We start from the raw sequence: 25,243 nt of genomic DNA, 5'->3' as shown, positions 1-25,243 counted from the left end.
AAAAATGCCTTTAGCTTACCTGTGGCCTCTTGGGTGAACTCACATTGTATCAACCCACAACATCAGACAAAGCTGCTCTTAGGAACACTGATGCAAAAATGAGGTCTTGGGTGGTCATTTATGGTTCAAGTAGCGGTTTATATATTTATTATAATTATACACAACCTTGACAATCTATATTGCCACTCAAAAATAAATTGAAGTCTTGTCAATTTGCACATGATCTGTCACTACTAAGAATCCCATTTACATACATCGTAAACATTTTCCATACTTAAACACCGTTTTCAATTCTGACACTCCCATCTCTTCCCCCCTCAACCTGTGGAGATACGGTTATCGCCTATGGAAAGGAACCACTGCTGCATTCAGAGACTACCACCTTTTTTAGTTAAACTATTTCAACACTTGGTAGAGGTGGCTGGTGGGTATAGCTCTTAATTGCATTTTTGTTTAAAATTATTCTTGATGGATTTCATTGCAATGATTCCTGGATACCAAGTATCAAACTTATCAACTAAGTTGCATCAAGCACATTCCTGGTTTAGTATTCTGCAGTGGTAACAGTCACAATTAGTTATTTTCACTGTTATTTATATGTGTAGTAAGTGGTTGAAGTCTTAGAATTTCAACTGCAGAGCATTCAGAATTCAGCTAGGAGTCAGCCACCACACACTTTCTGTAGCTACTAAGAGCTTGTGTTTATACTCCAACTGCTATATTGGAAGTTGAAATTATAATTTATGAGGCATTAATGCCTTTTATTTAGTGATGTGTTTTTTACCACCTCTTTTGAGGGTTTCTGTCGCCTGGTGCCTGAAAGGTGAGAAAACTTAAGAGTAGCAGAAGTTTAAGAGGCAACAGAACATTCTTCTATCCAGTTAATAAACTCACAGCTAGTGGCAATTAATATAAGCATCCTTAGAGCAGGCAGACTGTGTAACAGCCCACAACTCAAGTTTGGGCATCTGAGCGTCACTTGAGAAGGGCTCACAGAACTGTGGAAGTGTGATCACACAGTGATGAAAAGTCCTATTTTGAGGAATGAGGTTCATGATGGCACTGATCTAAATTGAATTTAACTTCTTTTCCTACAGCAGTTGGGCAGGTGCTTTGAAACAGCAAATGCAGCTTGTTTGTAACGTGGCTTTGTGTTTTGGATGCTAGCATTGGTTAACTGACAGGCATGGAAAACCAGAGCTCTGAGAAGTGTAGATTCCAAGTTTTGTTAAGGCTGTTAATTTTTCACACTGGTGTCAAAAAATAATTGGGAAGAAAAGCCTCCTGCCAGCTCCTTGCTTGTTTCCTGAAATTACGCTTACATAATAATCCTTACAAGAAAACCCCTGCTTAAATATGGAGTATATGAGAACTGTTATTAGCAAGCCGTAGGAGAGATTGGAGTTCAGCACACAGAGATGTTGGAAAATATGTTGAAGATACAAGGAAATCTCATCAACACACAGATTGGATGCTTTACTTTAACAGCTTCCACTTCTATGTGGAAGAACCAAAACCTCCATCCCACACACCACAAGGTGTTGGGAATGCTGGAGCTGCACCACAGACACTGCACTTCGTGCCAGAGATAGGGCACCTTCCCCCTCCCTCTGCCCCGGGGCCTTGGGAATTACAGGTTGTGGAAATACAGGTTGGGTGTTTCCCAATTGCCTCTGAGCATTCAGGACCCTGCTGCTCACTCCATGTTTTTTGCAAGCATGCCCCAAAGGCAGTATTTAAGCAGTGCAGGGACACTGCTAGAAGCCGCAAGGGAGAGAAGTCTTCATTCAAATTCAGACATACAAAATCAAAACCTTCATTCAAAATCAAGGGGCATTTTGTCATGAAGCATCAGCTTCAAGAAAGAAGAGCACAAACCCCTAACTTAAATGTTACAAATCTGTTTATGTTACATCTGAATGAAGTTCAAAGAAACTCCTTGGAGTCTAAAGTACCATAATAAAAAAAGTGGAAAGGAACTCATGAATCAGTTCTAAACTAAACTTAATTTAGTAGAGAAAATTAAAACAAATTAGTTTTTAAGTTCTTTCTTGAGCAAGTCCAGTAATGCTCCAGACAGAAGAGAATGCGTCCTCTTCAAAGGAAAGAAGGAAGCTCTTAATGGTACAATGAAACAAAGTATTTATGCTGGTTTGTAACTAGATCTTTACATGAAATTCTAGAACTTTATTAATTAAACATTTGCTTTTTAAACAAACTCTACAGCCTTTACAAAGATAGTTTTGCTTCCTTTTTTTCTTTTTGTGGGACAGAGGGAACATTTTCAAATATTAGAAATGTATCTTGCCCTCAGCAGAAAGTTTCAAGTAAAACATTATCGACAACTACCTGCTGTTAAAATATACAAGATGCAGAGCAGCAGACTATTGCTGGTTCCCCAACAAAACTTTATGTTGCAAAGACACTCACTGTGGTGCTGTCTGGGTAAGCAGAGGGAACTTGCTTGCTGAGTCTGACACAAAAAACCTCAACCTGTGCATAGGGTTTAAGTACCTAAATCTGGCCTGGTAAAATCTCCTCTTTGTAACAGGAAACAGATTACGTATGAACAAATAATATATTAATGTGAACCTCACTGTGGAAACATCAACTCTATCATCCCAAAACACATGGACCTCAGAATCAGCTTCTGTGGGCATTCTGTGGGCATCCCTCTTCAGAAGGGACCTAGAGACAGACCAGAAGCACAGCAAAAAACCCCTCCTGTTCTAGTAAGAAAACTTGACAACAACTCTTTGTCTGAACCCTATCTGCTTTTAAGTGTGCAGAATTATTCTAGCCTTTATTCTTATATTATGTTGTCTCAAACATCTGTGATGTAGTATTAAGCATCTCATAGCCATGAGCAGAGGACACTCTGTTCTTGCACATGACCTTTTAGCTACTGGAGAGCTGACAGTGGAGATTTCTGCAGATTTGTGCTCTTCTGCCACAGGTACCAAGAAGTCTACATAGACAAATTATTGTGTAGCTAGATTTTAGAAAGCCAGTACTTGAGAATGCTGTTTATGATACTGCCATGGTAAAAGCCATTAGGATAGAAATGCTGTTAAAGCCTGCAAGAACAAAGCCAGCTGAGCCTGACTGAAAGGACAGCTGATGCTGCAGTAGAGTACCCCTCAGTGCCAGAGGTGTGACTACCGTGGCACAACTCGAGACTGAAGCTGCAGAGGAGCTGCAGAACAACTCTCCTCAAAGTCACTCAGGTTTTTTTCAAGGACATTAAACATGTCAACTTACAGTGTCAGACCATCCACACTGATTGCATGGAAGAGGAACAGGAATAGAAAAAGAGCAAAGTACACTCATCTCAGTCACTTGATGTCAGTCATGAAGATACAATTCCAGCACTTGAACTAGTCTGGCAGATTGATGTACAGCCACTTTTTCTGTGAAGATGTAAGAGAGTTTAATTCACCTCTTCCAGGGGTCGGGAATTATTTTTTGGTAGCATGAACAGTGGTAGAATATAAAGGGCAAGGCCAAAGCCGGCTGCCAAAGCCAGAAACAAGATTGTGATTCTTCACTTGTTTACAACAGCAACACCTCATATTGGGGAACTACTGCAGGATTACCTGGTTACATCCAGATTTGTATCTGGGACAGAGTTCAAGTCACTGAAGCATTACACTTCAACTTATTTTAGTTTCTTATGCTGGATAAAGAAACCACTTCTCATAGTAAGAGTAGCCCATTCCCACTCTGATAGTTAAGAGTTGTTTGAAGTCAATAGTGACTGGCTTTAGCAAGTGCTGCAGTACCTCAGTGACTGACAGAAGCATTTGGAATATATTTGAGACACACACTGGACCTTGACAAGGTCAAAGACGTATCAAAGAAAACAGTGATTCTACTATGTAGTACGTTGTAGACGCTTTCATTATAGCTAAATGACCAAGGCTAAGTGGTAAGCTATGCAAGTTCATCAAGCAGATTCCATCTTTGGGGTAATAATATCCAGTTTTTAAGCTCTTTTGTTTTGGTCCTTGACCAAAAAATTAATCTGCTGAGCATCAAGGCTTAAATAAGCTCTCAGCATTTCTTTCAAGTTTGCACCAAACAGCATTTAAGCAACCTCAAAATCAGGGTGGTGATACCCTCCCTGATTGCACAGCACTGTTTCTGTTGTTTCTCCTCCCCAGGATGAGATACAATCAAGATGTAAATTGAATTCAAAACAAAAGAAGTGGAAATAGTTCCACGTGCAATAAGACATTTTCAAGGGAAAGCTATGCAGCAGGCCTTGAATATTCTCCCCTTTCATCCTGTTCTCACCAGCATCACCCTGTCCTAAGCACAGCAGGGTATGTACAGCAATGTGCAGAGACCAGGAATTCCAGCACACAGCAGAGCCAGGATGCTGGAGCAGTTTGTAATGAAGACTGGTAGTGGTATGGGAACCCAGAAATGCTTAAGCTCATATTATTCAGTTCCTATGAAAAAGACTGTACGATTCTCATGGTACATCAATAAGATGGACTGGTATGCCAACTAACCTCTATTTTAATATTTAAATTATAACAATACAATAACTAGAAAAGGTCAGTGCTTCAAGTGACAGGTTTTGCCACTTCAATTCCAATATTTTTCCAAAATAAAGATGCGATTAGATCTACACTTGAGCATCAGTAGTGCAATACAGTATCCTTTCCTGAATAAAGGAGCTGAGGTTTATCCACAATAAAAGCTTTAAATAAGGTAGATTGTTGCCATTTATAGATCAATTCTGTATGTTTGATATAAAATATATTGGGAAAGCTTCAACTGACTTATACAATCTACATTTGGCTAAAGCTCCACATAAGCAGCATCAGTGGAAATGAACATCAGAGGTGTACTTAATATAAAACACTTTCAAAACTACTCAGCAACAAATGACAGAAGTTTGGCTAAGAATAACTGAACATCTGAGGTGTGTACCAGACAAAAAGAATGGACCCTGTGGTTACTTGCACTATTTTAATGAAGTAAAAGAATTGCAAGGTTTAGTCCACTTCCATTTCTCCGGGGGGTTTGGTCTGCTGAGGGTTGTCCTTGGCTGGTTCGGGTTTTGTTTCAGCGGCGCTCTGTCCGTTCACTGGCCCGTTGTGTTCCCCGTTAGCTTTGGCCTGCCCGTCACTGGGAGGTTCTATCTTCGGCTTGGGCTTGGATAGAATGGGATTACAGAAGCTATCCAGTTCCTAGTAGTGACACAGGTGAGACAGCAAGGTCATTTGGTGGCACAGCAACTGCACTCAACTACAATGTCTCTAATTTGTTTCTGGTCCATAATGGCCTGGCGTTTCATTGTCAAGGACCAGACTTCTCTATTCTGGCAAATCTAGAAATTTCAAAAAAAGCCTTTCATTACCTGAGAAGCTTCTGATTTGTTACAAACCTGTATGACAATCCATTCTGTAGAAACTGGGTGCTGTAACTCAGTATTTTAAAAAGGCTTGTGCAGAGGTACTACTGTAAATCAAGAGCCAGCACTGAAGAGTGCTGTAACTGTTGCTCCCTCTGTATAGATCTTTTAATAGCTTTAAAATCTGTGCACATGTAATATTCTAGTTTATATCTAGGCTAAAATGTGGTTCAGGAAAAACTGATTAGAATGCAACAAGTACAATTATTTTTTTTTTTTACCTTGGATTTTGCTAGTATTTCTGCCACTTTGACAACTGGATCCTGAGTTAGACTGAGTTTGTTCTGAGCATTCATTTTGCTATTCAACCAATTCATAGCCTCATTAATGTATTTTTCAACTTTCTCCATCTCAGCAGGATCTAGGTGGTCATACTTTTCATCCTAAGGAGAGAGAGGTATTTGTATCACCAATTAAAATATGCTGCTCACCCAAGTAAGTTAATCTTATAAGTTACAGAAACACTGGTAACAGCCGTAAAGTCAGAGATCCATTTCAAGTGGTACCAGCCACCATAAAAACACAAACCTTTGATTTACATTCTCATGAAGAAGCTCTTTCTGCCAGCAATGCAGAGCAGGTTTAAAGTTCTCAGGAGCAGAAGTACAACACTCCTTTTAAAGCAGTATAAGAGCTAACTTTACAGGATTTTTTTAGACACAAAAGACTCTGCGGCCAAACTCAGAACACCTGCAATCACTGAGTAGCTAAATCATTTGGCTTTACCTTATTTTTGTATGCTTCTACTGCTTTCATAAGGAGCTGAATCTTCTTTCCCAGTTCATTTAGAACTTTTGGTCTCTCTTCATGTTCCATGCATCTTTCCTGGATAGGCTGTCCAAATTTCTGGAATAATAAGCACAAAGATCTTTACAAAACACGTATTTCCCTTAGTCTGCTCTAAGAACACAAAGCAGCATGGGAAGGAAGGCTGCCTTTAACTCCTTTTCTCACCCACTGAAACAGCCAAGTCTTTACATATTGCTTTAGTCCAACAACAAAAAAAAGCAGAAGTTTAAACACAGGAATAATGACTGTCCTTTCTAGGGTTGGTATTTTGTTGTTTTCTGCAAAAAGAGCATTTGGAACAGAAACCAGTTAAGCTTCAACAGATGCTTTAATTTTCAAGTAGTTAATCAGAAAACTTCTAATTTTATCCACTGTTTGCTTCTTCCTTCTCTTGAATACTGGCATCCAGGCAGTTGCCTGGCTCTACACTGCTAGGGGTAGACATATACTAGACATATACTTCAACTACTTAATACTAAGTAGTAAGAGTTCATCAGAACTCGTATTTTCCTCACCAGATCCTTAAAATCTAAAGCATTCAGGGGTTGGTTGTCATTAATTATCAAATGATACAATGGAAGCTACTGTTAAAGCACTCCAGAGCCTTTACTGTTGGATATTAGACCCAAAAATTGGTCTTACTATACATCTAGATCAGAAGATCACTAAGAACAGGAAAAACAGAATATATATTCTGGAATGTACTTCTCATTACCCAGGAGTGCAGTCAAACTACTCAAAAGCCTCTTTCAGACTGTAAGAAGTCTGACAGAAAATTCCCAATGCAATTAAATCTATTGTCATTAGTGACAGTCTGCTTCATTTCAACCATTTTCAAATGAGGAGCACAACTCACATTACACTGTACTTCTAATTCTAAATATTATGCTCATTTCATAACTGAACATAAACAACCTGAACACCCACCCCCAAACATCTATGAGTGAGTTTTCCAGAAAACAACTTAAAACCTTACCTTTAATTCTTGAAGCTTATCCATGTAAACTTGTTTTGGCTGGTCCTCTCCATCTTCATAAAGCCAGTTTTCTGTGTCCTCCAACAACAAGGTCAGCTTATTTGAATCCTACAAATCAAGTTATGGACACTCCAAGTCAGAAAGGAACATATCAAATGAGACTTCTCTCCCTGGCACAAACCCACCCTACTCAAAACAGGACTGCTTCAAATATTCAGCTTAATAGATCAACTTAAAATATTCAAAGTGACAGTGAAGGAAAACAGTAATTAACAGACTTCAAAGCCAAGATTTTACAGTAATGAGAGAGGCAGGACAGCCCTAGTCATGTGATTTGCAGGTGAAGTTTACCAGAGATATAAAATCAGACCTTGAGGCTGTTTAAGACAGTCCATGCACCTCTGAAGAGTGTTCCATATTATCTGTTCATTTCCTTTTAATTCCTACCCACTCATGCCACTCAGAAGCTTGTGGTGATCTGTCCTACTTTCCTATGCTGACCATAGGATTTTTACTTTCTGCCTGCATCTCCGATCCTTCCTTGCCACTGTGGAGCTTCTGAGGCAGTACAGAACTCTGCAAGTCAAATGTCAGGTGTGTTAACTTCAGCTTCACTGCTGGCAAGCCATCTCCTATTCCAAAACCAGTCCAAGAGACCCCTGCAGCCTCCACAGGGCAACACACTCAACGTTTATAAATGCAAAGGAACTCTTTTCCAACAGTTGAAACATGTAAGCAAGTCTTACCTCTTCAGTGATAAATTTCTCGAAGACTCCACACAGCTTGTCTCTGAATTCATACACATATTCTTCAACAGCATTCTTAGCATCATTTCGTTCTTTCTCAAGCTTGTCTTGCATCATCATCTTCCCCTAGGGTGGAGAAAGGCACACTTAAAACTGAAAGCATTTGTAAGTGTTAAGCTTAGTGGCTACTCTTGAAACTGTACCAGAGAACTTGGCAAAGGCCTGATAATTCACAATTACTGATAAAAACATTCACCTCTGTGTAAGCCATCACTACAAGCACAACCAGAACAGGCTAAATCCAGAGAAACTGAGTCATTTCACCAAAAACCCAAACCACAACAAAACTCATTACAATTAAGGGCAACTTCCTAAAGAATTCTAAATTAGGTTGATGATTGCAAATGTTTTTTAGATACTTATTTACAGTGACATTAATTAAAGTGGTCACCTCTTTATGCTGCTTACCTCATTTTCTATATAGGAATTGATCAGGTCCTGTCCCAGCTGCCTATAGAGGCTTGCCTGTATGGGGAGGTCAATACTCTTAACTTTTGTTTTAGCCTTTGGCTGGGAGGGATGATCTTGCTTTTCTCCAGAAGCAGCCTATGAAAAGAGTGACACTACTAAGCAACTTCCAGGAATTGAAGTATTACAACATTTATGCTCAAAAAAGAGACACAAATAAAACTAGTTAAGACAGCTACAAATTACTCCTATGTAAATTAAGCACCTAATTATTCCTCGGTATTCAAAATCTCTATTACCTGAGCTTGGAACCAAACAGGTGAAATTTAATTTCTTAAATTAACTCTTAAGAAATCTTTTTCAAAAGCTTAAAGCACTGCACATTATTCTTCACAATGTTTCCTAATCTCCCCGAATTCCATCTTCATTATAGGACCAGGTTAAACAGCAAACCTACTTCAAAGTCTTAATCATGCTATGTTGAAAATTAAAGTGCTGTGATAGGATTTCTTACTTAATATAGTTGATATTAATAGTTATATAGTTAATATAGTTGTCCTCTAAACAGTCTCATGTTTTCCAACTAGCAAAATCAGTAAGTGTGAGAATACTGGGCAAAAAATGTCATATCAATACTGAATACAAACCTTGGTTTCAGTTCCAGGATTTTCAGTTTCCTCATCTGCTTGGTTCTGTTGCTCAGCTTGACTTTTCTGCACACCTTCTTCTTGATCAACCTGCATTTTATCCTGCAGAGAGTTACATAACTGAATGCAAAGGTTTGCTGTAAGATTTAGGATTGATATCAACTACAGTAAATCACAGACATCAGATGAACTTTGGAATCAATCTTAAAAATTTAGCTTCACCATGTTTAAACCAGCATTTTGATGCAGTATTTGTATCTTTCAAATTAAATGAAAATTCTACTCTGCTGCTTGATGTTGCTGTTTGTCCCCATTACATAATTACAAAAAGCCTTGTGAACACCCACTTTAAATTAGAAATAAATACATATAAAATTAAATCAAAAGAACATTCTAGCAACACACCACCAACACAGGAAACAACAATGGATTCTCTATGGAACAGCCAGAACTTTGACCTCGTATCATTTTTGACCTAAACTTTAGTTTGCAACCTAAAGCAGAAATAATTTAATCACTGCAATTATTACCTGCATCTGTCTCACAAAACAGTAAAATCAATAAAAATTAGCTTCTGTAGTAGTAGCCTCTTGGGATTACATAAAAAACTATCTTCCCTCCTTGCCACCCAAAATAAAGAGAGCATCACATAAATTTTTCTTTAGTTTCATCACTCATGCATTATTCTAAATTTAACAATCTGAAAGATGCTTAAATTTCTAGAGCAAATCACTTGGTCTAAGTAATACTCATCACTGAATCTCATCACTGAAAAACACTTTTAATGACATAGTAGTGGGTAAGCCTGAAGTCATCAGGATGATTCTAATACTCAGAGATCCAGCACATTAATAACTAACAAGATGTAGCTAAGGTCTGAAAGGTCCAAGACTGCCTCCATTACAAGGAATTAATGTCTCTAGATTCACAAACTACATATACATATAGAGTAATTTACCACTAGTTCTACAAAATAATAAAACCAATTGTTTAAGGATTTCAAACTCTAGCACAGATGCTTATGTTGCTATTTAAAGTGTAAAACAAGAAGGCTACTTCTACCAAATTTAAAGTTTTGTCACTTCAGCGTAGGAAAAGAGTAGTATCTAAATCCTCATTTGCTGTTCTTACTGTTCACATAGAAAAGCCAACAACTGGAAGGAACTGCTCTGCCTACAGGAAACAGCTAGAGAGGGAATAATGAGACACAGACACCACAAACCTCCTCCTCAGAGTCAAGGGGATCATCCTCAATACTGAAAGGTAATTGCTGACAAGCACCATCGTAAAACAGAAGATGTGTTAGATGAATTAAGTGCTACAAATTGAAAGCCTGAGCGTGGAAGCAGCTACTCTCATACTGAATTCAGCACACTCCCAGTAAGCTCCACATGCCTTTTACACTAAATGCCAGCTCTAGCACTTCCAACCTTTGCTCACTTGGTTATGAACATCATACATGGAGCACTTGCCCACAACGAATTGCACCATGCTCAGCATTTCAAATATGCCCACATTCCTGGAAAGCAGTGTAGTATTTAAGAAGTTGTTTATACCATTTATGTAATGCTAGTTGTGTAACCATTTGTTTTAATTCCTGTAGAATATCCATCTAAAGTGGGAGAAGCTAAGGCCAAATCTTAAGAGAAAGGCTGCTGGGATCAGCGCTGGTGTTGCTGTTTCCAGCTGCAAACTGTTCCTTGCTACCCAGTCCTCAACTCTGCACTGCCAAGGGGCACAGCTGCATCTCACAGTGAGCTACTTTCAAGAGGTAGTGCAGTTTTCCATGTGTAAAGAAATACTATATATTTTTTACTCATTGAAAACAGTTTGTGAGGAAAAACCTTTAGAATTAATTTGTCAACAGATCTCATTAAATATACTGCCTTTTGCTAGTGACACTAGATAATGCTAAGACTAGTAGAGAGATGATAAAGAACAATGAAAAAACTAATTTATTTTTTTAGAATCTGTTTTTCCATTCTTTGTTCTTAGTGCCACACTCCACCAGCACTTAAGCAATAAACATGAAGAAATGTGTTATATAAGCAAAGAAGTAATTTAAGGGTGGAGAAGCAGTAACTGTCAGAAGTGAAACACTGTGATTTATCCTGCAATTATGGGCTCTGTTGTCAGAATGACAGTGTAGATGTTTACAAGCTTTACATACCAGCTCCTCATCTCTGCCTTGGTTCTTACTTGCTGACTCAGTGTCCATGGGGGTGTCGCTGTGATCCCCCTCGACGCTCTGCTTCTCTATGATGGACGCGTTGGCCACGCTGAACAGCCCGTGGATGTTGACGCGCACTTTCACCTTCACTTTGGAGTTGTCGCCGTCGTGCTGGGGACCAACGTTCTGAATAGTGAAACGCCCTTGGAAACAACAGAGGTAGCTTTAATTATTATTCCAAAATGCAGAGAAAGGTGAAAAAAACCCAAACATAATCCTTTAAGGGTGTTAATTTAAACAGCAACTTCACATAACTGGAACTATTTGGAAACTTTCTATTCAGTTGACAATCCTACAATGTAAGCTGAAGGTAGATAAACTAAAAAAAGCTGGTTCCCCAATTATTTTCAGTTCACTGATAATTATTAAGATGTTTTTGATTTATCTGTATTTCATAAAAAAAACAAGACAGTACTTTACTAGGTGTTCTACTTCTCTGTTGCCTTCTGTAACCACCACACTAGAGAAACTACTCTGATTCATCTCAAATGGTTTCTTTTGTCCACGTAACTCAAACTTCACACTGAAAAATAAAACGTTAACAGAGATAAAAGATTCTGTTTGAATTTGATAACATGGCTGCACTACACTTTTTGGAGAATGAACAGTGCTTAGCAAAGTTTCTGAAAGCAGTGAGGTTGATACTTTTGTTTTGCAACTTGCTGAAAATTTAAGTTTAGATTATGTGCTTGTGTAAAGGAGAATGTTTCCCCCTCAAGACCACAGACTTCCTGCATAGACAGCCAAACAGACAGCAGCAAGTTTGTACCTGATTCATAAATCAGTGAATAAAATAATGAATTAAAGACCCCAAGGAGTGTACTAATAACTGCAAGTAAGGTAGCATTAGCTAAGAAGAAACTTATTTATGCCATTTAGTTCTTTAGACTCTACTACAGATGCTTAAATTGAGGAAACACCTGTATTTTATTTTCTCAGATTAAAAGAAAGAGACATGACACATAGCATGAGACAAGTTATCTGTCCAGACAGGCAACAGCTCCTTTGATCCAATTTCTTTGAAAAATCCAGGCTGGCAGGCACGTAAGATCCTTATCAATTTTATAGAAACTGAAAGAACCATACAAAAGAGCACTAAACTCTTTATGCCCGCTTCTTCTGAAGCATTCAGAAAAGAATGTAAAGGTAGACGGAAAGAAAAAGGCAAAATTTTTTTAGGCATGTCAAACAGATGTCAATATGGTTTGCTCACTAGATTTAAATAAAGAAGCCTGTGGTGAGCCTTTCTAAAGAACCTAAGCTTTTCTATAAGCTAGAAAATATGGAAGGAACATATCTTACAAGAAAGGAGAACCACTTTTTCCTGTATCAACAGGAGTTAGGGATGGGGCTTTTATTCCCATATCTTTACCTATTCTGGAATCAGGATAAGGCACTTCATGTGGATGAGTATAATAAGCTTCCAAGTCAAAAGGCTCTTTCTTGTGGAAAGTAATTACTTTTGAGAATGGAGCAGCATGGTTCTTACTGAAGACTTCACATTCCCTAAAGCAATAAACATTAGATAACATTAAACCTCTGAGCATAACTTCATGGATAATCAAAGCCAAGGTATGTTAACAATCAGCAACCCTGATAACCAAGCAACAAAGCGATTTAGTTTAAGTCAGTTTTTAACAAAAAAGTTGGAGTTTAAAGAGTTGGAGGTTCAAGGCCTCTAGATCTCAAAGCTGGACTCTGCATTTTATGTCACACTTATTAAAAATCAGGCAACTTCACACCAACTATTTAATTAATTGTATTTGCAATTGTTAAGCAGTAACTGAAACCCAAAAGGTAAAATGCTAAAAAAGAAAATTAAAATTTCAAGTGTTCAAGTGCACAACAGCTTCACAGCCTGAGGCCTGTTTTTTTCCCCAGCTCAACGTTTTTCTTTATATCCAAACACCAGTTTTTGCAGGCACTGTACAACTTACCCTGTTCCTTCCTCATAAGATGATTTCCATCTCAGTGTTATAGAGTACGGAACAACATCTGTGATGGAAAACTCACGTACTTTAAAAGCTGGAGAAAGAATTGCACACTAGGAAAAAAAAACATACCAACTATTTATTATATCCATTCAGTCATATTATCAAGTTCAAGAATTAGTACTTATCATATAGGTCATATTTTTTTTTTTAACAGAAACTTCCTAGAGTCAACTGAACTAAAAGACTTAAGTGTTAAGTATTAGATGTTATTTCCTCAGTGATTTCCAGTAAAGATACCTAGCAAAGGTCCCAAGTGATAACACAGAAGAGTAACAGCAGAATTCAGGTACTCAAATTTAACAGGTCTTTTTAACAAGCCCATCCTTCTAACATGACACAGCAGCAAATTAATGAATGTAACAGAATAATTTCTGACATGGTCACTGTCACCAATTAGTGAAAGTAAGACTCTGCACCTTGTTTCAGCTGCAGTACCTTCTGCTTGTGGTTAGCTGTATTTCATTAGTACATTATGTTAAAGAAGCAATACTAAAGTTTTATTTCAGGAACTATACCTGCAAGGCACAGCCTCTTGCCACAGCTTCATCAGCATTTAGTGTGGTGCTTATCTCTTTACAGAAAAAGTTAGAGATCTGTTCCTTCACTGCTGGAATTCTAGTAGCCCCACCTACTATTTCTATACTGTAGATATCTTCACGCTGAAGTTCTAGAAAAGAGAGTGCATGCCCTTAAGTTATGATCAAGACACCAGAAAGCTATCTTTGGACACAAAAAGAAGAGAAAAAAGGATAGAAGTTCTCTTATTATCTAGGCACAGTGAAGAAGCACTGAATATAATTCATGGCTGACAAGATCTTTAGAACTCTTTGTCCCTCCTGTATGCTACAGTTTTCTAGCTGCATAAACCTGGGAAATGCAGAAGCCAAGCATCAATGAGAACAGCTGTTCTTTAAAGTGTGTTGTCCATGTGCATCCCCTTTCTGCTCAGCATGAACTCAGAAGGGTGAAATTGGGTCTTCTGCACTACTGGACAATAACTCACCTCCCCCAAACAGGACCAACAAAATGAAACCCAGATAGATCTCATTTTATGTCTGGCTTAATTTTGCTTGCCAAAAGAGAAAAGAAAACCTTTAAAGCCAATATATCTAATAAACAGCACATTGTGCTTGAAGGTTAACATTTTAGTTCTGGAATCAGGATATATGTGTATGAAGTCATTTCAAACAACTGTCAGTCCTTGAACAGCTCTGCTCAGCAGTTATGCAGATTTTTAATTCCTCTATTTGCTATCTAGCCAAGTCACAAGATCAGCAGAATTCTTCCCTTTCTTTTAGTTGAAGGTCTAGAACTGGGGGTAAAACCTTTCCTGTTGAAGTCTAATTCTCTCCTTTACTCTACATTAGGCAAAAAAAATTACTTTGTTATTGGCACATGCTTTAGGTAATTCATTTTAAGAATATACTGCCAAATTACCAGGTCAGTGAGGACATGTAAGTATCACATGGAACAGGCTGGCCAGAAGGTTGCAGTAAAGAATAATATCTTTTACCACCATCATTTTGGTTTGGTTGTGTGGTGTTTTAGAAATAAATGCAGAGTGCCAACCTTTTCCATGACACAGGGTGAATAAGGGTCAATAACCAAGGTTGCAGAGTAGCATGTGCACTAAATGAGGCGGGAATGGGATCATGCATTCATGGCAAGCATATGAATGGAACTTACATTTAACTTTTCAGTATTTAGCTTTGCAATTCTAATAAATACAAAAATACATTGAAAAGATAATCATTAAAGAGATCAGGAATGACTGGATTACTAGCAGCACCTCAAGTAACTTCTACTTACTGGCTTGATCCATGGCTGCTCTTAGAGGAGGCTCCACTCTGGCCAGAAGGGCAGCACACAACTGCTCGAACTGAGCTCTGCAGGGCAGGAAGAGTGCTTGCTGTTACCAGGCTGCTCAGAGACCACAACCCTCTGCCCCTCTGTGGGAACAACACCCAGTACCTGTTCATCTTACTGGAGACATCCAGGTCATTCATGAAGCACTCGATATTGAGTGGAAGGTCAGATGCATTCGCACTCATCAGCTTCTTGAGCTTTTCACATTCCTGATACAATCGCAGCAGCGCTCGGGGATTCTCTTTTACATTCAGTTTGTATTTTGTCCTGAATTCTTCAGAAAAGTAATCTACCAAAGCCTCATCAAAGTTCCTACCACCTATGAAAGGGTCAAAGGTAGTGGCCAAGACCTGGCAGAAGTCAAAGAACAAGATCAGAAGTTATTAGACAAGGTTCATTCTGTGTCATTTACTCAGCGCAGCAAGACGTGCCATCATCACCTTCCACACAGCCTCAGATGGCATTTGGCTACCAGAGACAGGCCCTACTAATTCAGCCATTAGTAGGTCACAGCCAAAAATGTCTCCAAATCAGGAAGCAAAGACTGTTCAGCTCCGCTTCCCATCCCACTGGAATTAGACTTTGAACTGTCACGGATGGTACCAAAAGAACTCCAACATCTTGGAGCGGCTCAAGACAGTTCAACAGTCTCCCATGAGTGAGTCAGTCGCACAACTACAAGGCTTAGGAGGCTCCCTGAATATGCAAGTACTTCAGGGATGTGACACAAAAACTGTGCAGTGTCCTTAATTACCAAGCACTTTGCAAAACACATTTTAGGATGCCTCACTTCTGCATTTTACAAAAACTGACTTGATGAAAGAGCCAAAATATAACAGAAAAATTTTGTATTCCACATTTAAAAAATATTTTCTGACTGGCTTTTTTTTTTTAAACTAATCTTTCCACAGAGCAGTATTTTGAGTTTTAAATACTTCAGGCTTTTAATGTATGACTTAAAAGATTACCTTCAGTTTTCCCTTGTTAAAAGCACAGATGGAAACCTGATATGCAGAATGCCCCATATCTACAAAGACCACATTTCTTGGCTTCTCTTCCAAGGCTGGCAGATCTTGCTTGTATATTCCATAGGCTAATGCAACTGGAAAACACCAACCCATGGAAGGTAAGGGGAAGCCACACACAGCTGCAGACCATGCATTAAAAGCACCACCCAAAGACAGACACTACCCATGTTTACCCTTTCTAAATACCTCCATAATTCTTACTAAAAAGTCAAAACCATGCTGAAAACACATTTTTCATTGGCAAGAGAGAAAGAGATGCCAAATGAACTTTTAGCCCAATTTTGCTTGTGGCCAAATTAACACAAATTTGTGAAACTGCACAGATTAAGACTCATGCCTACACCTCTCCCTTGAAATGCCTTACTTTCAGAATTTTTTACCTCAGCTTTGAAAAATTCAAGCAGGCCCAAGAAGTAAAGAAAATGTTTTGAAAGACTTAGTTTACATGAACCTAAGCTTCCACTACCAGCACTCATTTGGAAAGCTTTCTGAGACTTTCTAAAAACAGAGAGAATCAGGAAAAATAAAAATTACTAATTTAAGCAGCTCCAACTTTAGTCCCCATGAAATGTTATGTATTTCTATGCTCTAGCCTAGAATTCACCAAAACCAGAAGAGGGGAGTAAATTACTTAACAGAAATAGTTTATTTCCAAAGCTATTCCCAAGTGTGACCGTGCCCAGGTTAGCAAATCCCAGCTCTCAAGGTGCCTCCCAAGTGCTGCACACCACCCCATTGCTGTGTTTCCAGTTCCCAAACTGGATTGGGCAGTACTAGCCAGGACAGCTCTCTCCCAAGCTCCCAGTTGTGTAACTGCAGTGTGTCATCACCCTCACATTCAACAGCCTGAACAGCCTCGAAGGACAAAAAAAAATCCTGGCCATTTACCTGCTGTAGTTTCATTCATCAGCTTCAGACAATTTAATCCTGCAATCTGTGCAGCTGCCATTACAGACCTTCTTTCAGCATCAGTGAAGAAACTAGGGACCTGTTTCCAAAAATAATGACATTAGATATTAGAGGATATGGATTTTTAATTTGGAGTAGTCAAGACTTGCCCATCAAGCTATCCTATAAATGTCATTACCACAAGAAACTGTTATAAGCTAACCTCAAATTAATAAGGCTGTCTGAATAAAACAGCCAGCTAATTCATTTTAGCGCATATTTTAATTAAAAGTTCAAACTATGGCAAAAATGAAGTGGCATCCAAGGTTGTTTTAAATAAAGCAGATTTTGATACACACACACAAAAAAAATCCTGAAAATGCTTTCTCAGATTGTTTTAATGAGTCTTTCATCCTAAAATCATCACCAGTTTCTGGAAACATTTGTGCAGGACAAAGCCAACCCAACAAATATTCACACGCAGCCCCACAGTAAGTCAATGGCAGAAGCACTGCAGTGATGCTGGAATCAAACTTGAACCTGTATCCATTTTTCAGGTGTCACTGCCACCACAGTGCCAGCTTACAGTGTACTGAAAGGTTCAGTGCCACCAAAAATAGGCACAGCAGGATCAGAGCCCATTTAGGATCTGGCTGCAATCAGCTGGCACCTCTTCAGCAGACGCAGAGCTCCATTTTGTTGTGTGTTTTGCTAGCTGCTGCCGTGGGGCATTGCCAAGGATCCCTGGGTGCGTGGGAGGTATTCTCCCAGTGTCTTTGTACACAGTAAGGAAACAAGGAAAAAGATCAAAGCAGATTTTTAACAGCTGAAGTACACAGTTTTCCAGTTCCCATGTCTTTGCCTGACAGAGAAGGCACAACTGCAATCCTTCATGCCCAAACTTCCCACCAGTGCCAGTAAACAAAGACCATATGAAAAGCAGACATAGGACTTGGTATCCAACAAAACAAAAAGACTTTTTCAAACAAAGCCAAGTCGTTTGGGTGTGTCAAATTATCAGCATGACCCTCAGAGCTCTAAGTTCAGGTGACTCTCACCTGCACTACAACAGCACTCACCCATGTAACAAGAAAGAAATTCACCATGAATTTAGGAAGGTTCTTTGGAAGCAAGGAGGATACGCTTACACCTAGGACAGCTCCCATTTGTAACAAGAACTGCAGTAATCAGAAATACTGTCTGTAGCTCTTAGAGACAGACTGACTGGATCAGCTTAAGCACTGTGTCCTTTCTGGAAATACACTCTTGATCTAACAACTTTTATCTCCTCACATATGCTTTAAGAAGTATTTTCATTTGGAAAACCTGCAAAAAAGGTCCATTTTTGGGGATATGATTTCTATCCACTACTTATACCTTTTACCATTGCATCATGGTATAAATGGTCCTAGCTTGAATAAAGCTGCCTATGGATTGCAATAAATATACCACAACTTACAGAAATCACACAGTCGGCCACTGGTTTCTTCAAAGCACTTTCTGAAGTCTCCTTCAGTTTGGCCAGCAGCATTCCTGTGATCTGTTCCACTGCAAACAGTCTCTCTTCATCCAGGTACCTCACCTGAAACAGAGAATTGGGATTTGGTGATCAATCATCTCAACTTTGCTCTCAAGAAGTGCAGCTTGGACATTTGTGATGTTAAGCATCCAGCTCTAGACACGAGGTAACTCCCTGTCAATTGATCTGTGCTCCCCACAACAAATCTTCACTTCAGTTTTGGTTTTTTTTTTTTTGTGGGAAGCTTGGCATCTCAGTTATTTCAAGGGACTGTTCACAATGATACAGTATTTCTGCTGCTTGTGTATTTTGAATTTAAGAAACAACAGCAAAAAAAAAGAGCATAATACACGTAGGCTGACACTGTCCTATAACACAAGCTAAAAATACAAGTTTTGGAACAAGCCCAAAGAACATTTGCTTCCTGCAACAATCACTCAAGCAAGGGAGGCAGGGAAGGTGTAAACCAGGCAATTCCAACAGTCCTGCCCTGCTCAGGAAATGCACTTGAATCCTCAGCCTTCAAGGGAGATTCTGTGTCCTGAATTCCTAACAAGCTATTGTCTCTCCAGCAATCCCAAGCACTCCTGCCATTTAGTTAGGAAGCAAATTAAAAATAACTTGTTCAAATTTCATATTCAGAGTATTATGTTGTTTTTCTGACACTTAGGCTCTGCATGTCTGATAGAAACGAATAATCTCACACTGTAATTATACAGATTTGAAGGTAAATCCAGTAAGGGGAAGTGAAAACTTAATGTGACTAAGGAAAACTAATATGATTGGTGAGAAGCTTCAAGGGATATCTCAGACAAAGTACAGACTTATTAGAGATACAGGAAGGTATTTAGTTTTCTAAAGGAAGATGTAAGTGACCACACAGGAAGTTAAGTGACATGGGCCCAAAGTGCTCATCTCTACCACCAGAGAGATTCCACCAAAAGCTCTCACTCACCTTTACCCCTACGGAGCCATTTGGCATCTTCTGAAGTTCATAGGGAAGTTTGGCCCTTTCAGCTTGTATGTAAGGATCTTCAAATGCTCTTCCATGCAGTTTTTTGAAGCCATGCACTGCATTTTTTACATTTGTGACAATCTGTGGCAAAGATATTTTCATTACAAGGACATTCCGATACAGAGGACTGTGCAGAAAGCAATTTTTTATGTTGGGCTTAATGCACACACTGGCCTGTGTCAAGCCCCACACATTCACTGAAAAGCAAAGTGTGAGGAGAGAGAAAGAATCATCTACTTTTTAATCTATGGCCTCTATTAAAAAAATTCATATGTACTTCTCTCTGTAATATCCATTAGCTTGCTGCCATCAATTTTCACTGTCCTTTTTATTTTAGAGGAGCTTTCTGATACAGCATGAAATATTTAATATCCTATATTATTGCAGTGGCTGCCTGCAGGAACTAATGAAGTTATTACCTACATTAACCTTAAATGAACCTTCAACAAATTAACACATTTCCCTTCCTTTAAACTTCTCCTCCAATTCAGATCCCATCTGGATGTAAAGCCTCCCCACACCTATCCTCTCATCAGTGTTTTAATCTAGTTATTTTCAGGACAGGCTTTCAACCAAAGAAAGAAAATAAACTAATCCCAGTGAACACAATATTTAAGCTATCAAAAGAAACTACTGCAGGACAATCTTCTCCAAGATAAACTTGTTTACCAGCCAAAATAAGTTTTGACCCATTTACCTGGCTCTTTGCTGCATTCCCAATGGCTCGGGTCTTGGATCCTAAAGATATACATGCTCTAAGGAAAAAAAAAAATTAGAATTCAGCTTTTAAAATTAAAAGAAAGTATCATAAAATATTCCCGTGGTACTTTAGAACATCTACAAAAATTCAAGCAGCAGAACATGGATGTGTTAAATAACAGCATTACTGCATGAAGCACCAGAATCTAAAGTAGCGTTTCTAGTTATTTTGCTCTCTGTAAATTAGTTCAGAAACAGCAAGCAACTGCAATTGTTGTCATTCTAAGTGCATTTAAGGAATTTTGTAGAAGTTCAAATGTTCTACAGATTTTATAATGAAGTAAAGGCATCAATAGTTACTTCTGGGTCACAGGTCAAAACCTACAAAGTCTGTGAGATTTAATTCAAAACCCTGAACTTCTCTTGACTCAACAACCCTTGTGTCTGACAGGGCCACATCCACACTCCAAGAGCCCTTAGCAACAATCCTAAGACAACAATTAAAAATCCCACAAACCACGGGAGCTTAATGAGCTGTTTAGTGCTTCCACAACTGCAGACTACCGGGTACATGCAGCAAACAGGCAGAAGGGGACAGAGCTGAGGACAGCTCCCAGGCACCCAGGGCTTGAGAACCTCTGAGCTGTGATCCACAGCTCCCTGCAGCTTCTTGGCTACCACTGAACACCCCCTGGATCAGCAAAGGCTGCCTCAGGCCCCAGCCACCAGCTGGCCTCTCAGCACTGCCTTTGGAAATGTTATTTTCTGTTCTGAAAGTTACCAACACCACATCTTCACATCACAGACCTGAAATATAACTCTTCCCCAAAAGGCAGCTGATCTGGCTACGACCATTCAAGAGTAACAGAGAAACCCGTATTTCATACAGCTCAAACGTAATTGTTTAATGAATGCATAAAGGTCACTCGAGCAGACTGATTCCTCTCCATCACTGAGGCCACTGCAATTTGATAGTATTTTCTAGCAACCTCTTCTCTGTGACATCCAAAACCTTCTCCAGATTTAACTGCTGCAAATACATGAGGCATTACCCTACATTTTCAAATTCTAGTTCAGCTTTCACAAACAACAATTTTTAATGTCACAACACTACAGTTTCCAATTACTCCTCGTGATAATTAGTAAAAGTCAGATAATCAAGCAATCTCCACAGCAAGGAAACGATTTACCAACTGATGCTATTGCATCACACCTTTTCAGTGCAGGAATCTGCCTCTGCTCTCAGACAGCACCATTTGCACATGACCCCATGCAGAGCATGAAGCACCAGCCCAGAGCCACCACAGCTCCTGCCAAGGGTTATTTCAATTACTCACTTCCAGCACAGGGGGATGGATGGTTTCTCCCTCCTGCTGCTGGGAAGCAGAGATGTCAGAAAAATAAATGTGCCCTCCTCGGCTTCAAAAAACTCAGTCGTTTCCAAGAGTCCTTATTACATCATCTTAATTACAGCATGTGATCACAGTAATCACACCTGTGTGATTAAGTGAAGTAAGTTCTGAGCTATCAACAACTGTCTCGTTTTTCCACAAACCCAAGTGGTGAGGCAGAGCACCTGAAAGGGCCATTTGCCATGAGTTTAAAAGTGCTAGGAGCACTGTAAATGTGTTAAACAGACCAACTGAAGTTCCCAGTTCAGGGAAAGTCAAGTGTCAACTAACTTTCAAAGACATACAGGCCAACAGGCCAGGAAATATCCAAGTTCTCCTGCAATGCACAGCTTTTTGGCAGAATCCTTCTCCCTTCTTTGTGAAGTATTTGTGCTATAGCTTCCAGGATGACACACCGTTGTGCTAACACTGACAATCCCAAGCACTGGATTACAGAATGTAATTAACTAATAGCTCATTCAAGTACCTGCATGATGTGAGCACCTCCATAGGAACATTCAAGCAAGTCCATTTATTGTGTTGCTGTGTGCAATAAGCAAAGTTTTTATGATTGAAGACTTAGATCTGTCTACATCACTCAAACCCCACTTGAAGTAAAGATTTAGCTACTATGGTAAACTTACATAACAGTAATGAACCTGTTACACTTCTATTTACCTTTGTTGGATTTCTCTCAAGACAGTAACATTAGAAAAGATGCTCCTCAAGGTCTCCTGTATTACTACATTTTGAAAAAAAGGTCAATGAAAATGTCACTTAAGTAGTGTGATAGGTACTGTCGGTAAGCATATGTGAGCTCCAGATGCTGTAATTGCTAACTTGAACCTCTTTCATAATCACTTTACAAGTCTCTTGAAGATACAGTTAATCATACATTAGCGTGAAAAATACCAAATGCAGGTAAGCCTACCGGCAAAGAACACACTCCAAAAACAGCTAAAAAATTGGAAGGACTCTTCTTCACAAGGGGACAGGAAACTGCAGCGGCCTGAGGATTCTCTGGGCAACAATTTCATGGGATACTTTGCATTTGAAAGGCCAGAGAATTTCATTCTCACTGCGTATCTACTGCACAAGGATAATTGCTTCCTGAGAGTCAATATGAGAAGCGTATTTTTCTAAACAGTAAAACGAGTTTTCAAGACTATTCCCATCAAAACAGACGGCATGCTTTTCGGCAATCAACTTCTTTGTACTTTCAAATATCAACTTTTTAGAAAGCAAATCTACATTTCTCGAGGACCAGGGCAGCAGTGCTCAAGTTACTACAGTCTCGCACAGCAGAAACAGCTTTCTCTGTTAGCTACAAATCCCTCTGTAAAAAGAGAAGCACCATCCAACCCCCGATTTTTATGAGTATTACACGAATTCCTGAATCCTCCTTCAAAATTATGCACAGATGGAGCTCGAAAAATCCTAGACGTATCCCATAGAAACAGAGGAGCAAAATCTCCACCTACTCTTGCGTCTCCCATCATCACGGACGTTGCCCAGTGCCCCCCCCTTTCCTCGCCAGACCTCGGTATTCCAAGGCCAGCAGATGCGGTGCAAGTAGGAACAGGTTTAAAGAAAGAGAACTCATCGCGCCGCTTCCCTGCCGAAACAACCTCCTCCTCCTCGCCAGTCTCGCCACCGCTCATGTAATTGTTCATGGAAACGCTCCCAGCCCTGGCAGCCGTTCCAGAGTTGGGGAAACACATGCACTCCACGGGGATCTCTGGCTACCCGAGAGCGGAGCGCTGCGAGGACAGCAGCACCCGAGCCCGCGGAGCGGCACAGCGCGGGATTTCAAGGACGCGCCAGCATCGCCAGGAGCCGGGACGCGCACCGGGACCCACACACGCGTTCCCGGGAAGGGGCGCTCCGCCGGCTCCCGGGGGCCGGGCCGCGGCGGGCATCCCGCGGGGGGACGCGCGGCGGCGGCGGGAGCGGGGCCCGGGCGCGCCGGTACTCACGGCGTGCAGCGGTCGCTGTACTCGTTGGCGATGGTCTCGATGCCGCCGCTCCGCGCCACGCCGATGTAGCAGTTGAGGAAACCCAGGTCGATGCCCACCACAGACATGGCTGCGCCGGGTGCTCCGCACGCCGCTGGCACTGGGGCTGGGACCGGCCGCGGCTCCGCGCCCGCCGCTCCCCCACTGCGGAGCGCCGGCACCAACCGGCAGCGGCCCCGCCGTGCGCAGGCGCCGCCGGCGGGGAGCCCGCCCGGCCCCGGCTCCGCCTCGGCTCTTTCCGGCAGCGCTCGGGAGGCGCTGCCCTTCCAGAAGGATCTGGAACGGGAGGGATGCGGGCGAGCGGGGAGGGAGCGGCGCCGCCCACAGCCCGCCCCGCGCCCGCGTCAGCGCTGCGGAGGCACCGCCCCGCCCGCCTGCGAGGGGCCGGCATGGCCCGGGTTAATGAGATTATAACAATGCGGGGCAATTACCGCAGAGCGGCCATCGGGGCCATGAACGCGGCCGTGCGCGGAGTGAGGCGCCGCGGACCCGCCGTGAGGGGCGGGCAGCGCCCGGCTCCGGAGCAGGTGGAGCTGGAGAAGCCCAGAGAGCCAAGGCAGAGGGTGAGCCCTGTGCTGGAAGCTGTGTCCGACGCTGAGGTGGGGATGGCTCCTGGGGCCTCCTGGTGCCAGGGACAGGCAGGGTTTGGGCCGGGGAGTCCTTCATTCCGCCCACTGCCAGCACCTATGGAATAGCCATCCGTCCCCGGCTGGGGTGGGCCCGGTCTGTTTCCAGACACAGCCTGGTCTGTTTCCTTTCCCTGGGGAAAAAACGTCATCCCGGGCCCCAAGTATCTCTGCTCATCCCACGTTTTATAGGTATCGGGTATTTGTTTTTTATAAATTTGTCAATTTTGTGCCTTGAAACTCCACAAAAACAAGCCTACAGGCTGGAAAAGTTCCCTAAGTATTTATTTGCTTCTAAAAATGACACTCAGTTTCACACAGCAATGTGACGTCTTTGTGACACAGCATGTGACACTGCACTGCACAGTTCTGTTCCACTGGAGAGATTAAAAATAAGCACAAAACGACTAAACTAGTTTAACATCCATGTCAAGAGGCTTGATTATCTCTCCCATTTATCACTGTTTCAATGGTCTATTAAACAACCAGAATTTTCCTAATGAAAACATGTTCTATTCCTCTAAAACCACCAGAGTCAAGAGAAACCACTGGTACACAGAATTATTTGTGACACAACTATTCTATCTGCCTTAATTATCTCATTTTTACTTGCTAGGATTAGGATCAGATAGGAAAACCAGGTCCAGTCCCATCTACAGTAGCCAGTGAGGCAAATCCCCCAGCTCCAATTCCTGCTCTACTCTTTCCACCTCTGTTAGAAAAACAGTGATTCAAGGTATAGCAGCACCACTTGAGGCTGACTCCCGACTAAATTGAAACCTCGGGGGCAAAGAGATTAAATGCAAATGCTCCTGTGTGGTTGTGCAAGCCAAGCCAGCTGGTTAGAAGCTGCACTGGGGGAGCAGAGTTGTGCAAACATTCCTGACAGCCACCAGAAAATGCCAATGGATTTTTTTATTT

At 40.9% G+C, this 25,243-nt stretch overlaps 1 protein-coding gene across 1 annotated transcript; it reads right to left on the bottom strand.

Annotated features, from left to right (window-relative positions):
* Positions 1-117: 117 nt before the first annotated feature.
* On the bottom strand, positions 118-23,900 carry HSPA4L (heat shock protein family A (Hsp70) member 4 like). The gene is made up of 19 exons (XM_056490042.1): positions 23,658-23,900; positions 20,289-20,346; positions 19,532-19,672; positions 18,517-18,639; positions 17,058-17,157; positions 16,110-16,243; positions 15,247-15,491; positions 15,085-15,161; positions 13,791-13,942; positions 13,219-13,325; positions 12,654-12,787; positions 11,222-11,424; positions 9,052-9,153; positions 8,405-8,542; positions 7,937-8,062; positions 7,191-7,298; positions 6,152-6,271; positions 5,647-5,808; positions 118-5,201 (listed from the first exon to the last, which is right to left on the bottom strand). The coding sequence occupies exons 1-19, from the start codon at positions 23,762-23,764 to the stop codon at positions 5,007-5,009; spliced, it is 2,532 nt and encodes an 843-aa protein (XP_056346017.1). The 5' UTR covers positions 23,765-23,900; the 3' UTR covers positions 118-5,006.
* Positions 23,901-25,243: the final 1,343 nt, after the last annotated feature.

Source organism: Oenanthe melanoleuca, chromosome 4 (genome assembly GCF_029582105.1).
Source record: "Oenanthe melanoleuca isolate GR-GAL-2019-014 chromosome 4, OMel1.0, whole genome shotgun sequence".
Lineage (NCBI taxonomy): Eukaryota > Metazoa > Chordata > Aves > Passeriformes > Muscicapidae > Oenanthe > Oenanthe melanoleuca.
Note: the sequence above shows the minus strand (reverse complement) of the source record. Positions and strands in the feature narration are given on the sequence as shown.

Bases quoted from the DNA above. Each gene is read 5' to 3' on its own strand.
- HSPA4L (XM_056490042.1), bottom strand. From the start codon at position 23,764: ATGTCTGTGGTGGGCATCGACCTGGGTTTCCTCAACTGCTACATCGGC. The intron at 20,347-23,657 runs GTGAGTACCGGC...TTTTTTCCTTAG, and splicing joins TACAGCGACCGCTGCACGCC to AGCATGTATATCTTTAGGAT. The intron at 5,809-6,151 runs GTAAAGCCAAAT...CTCTCTCCTTAG, and splicing joins TAGAAGCATACAAAAATAAG to GATGAAAAGTATGACCACCT.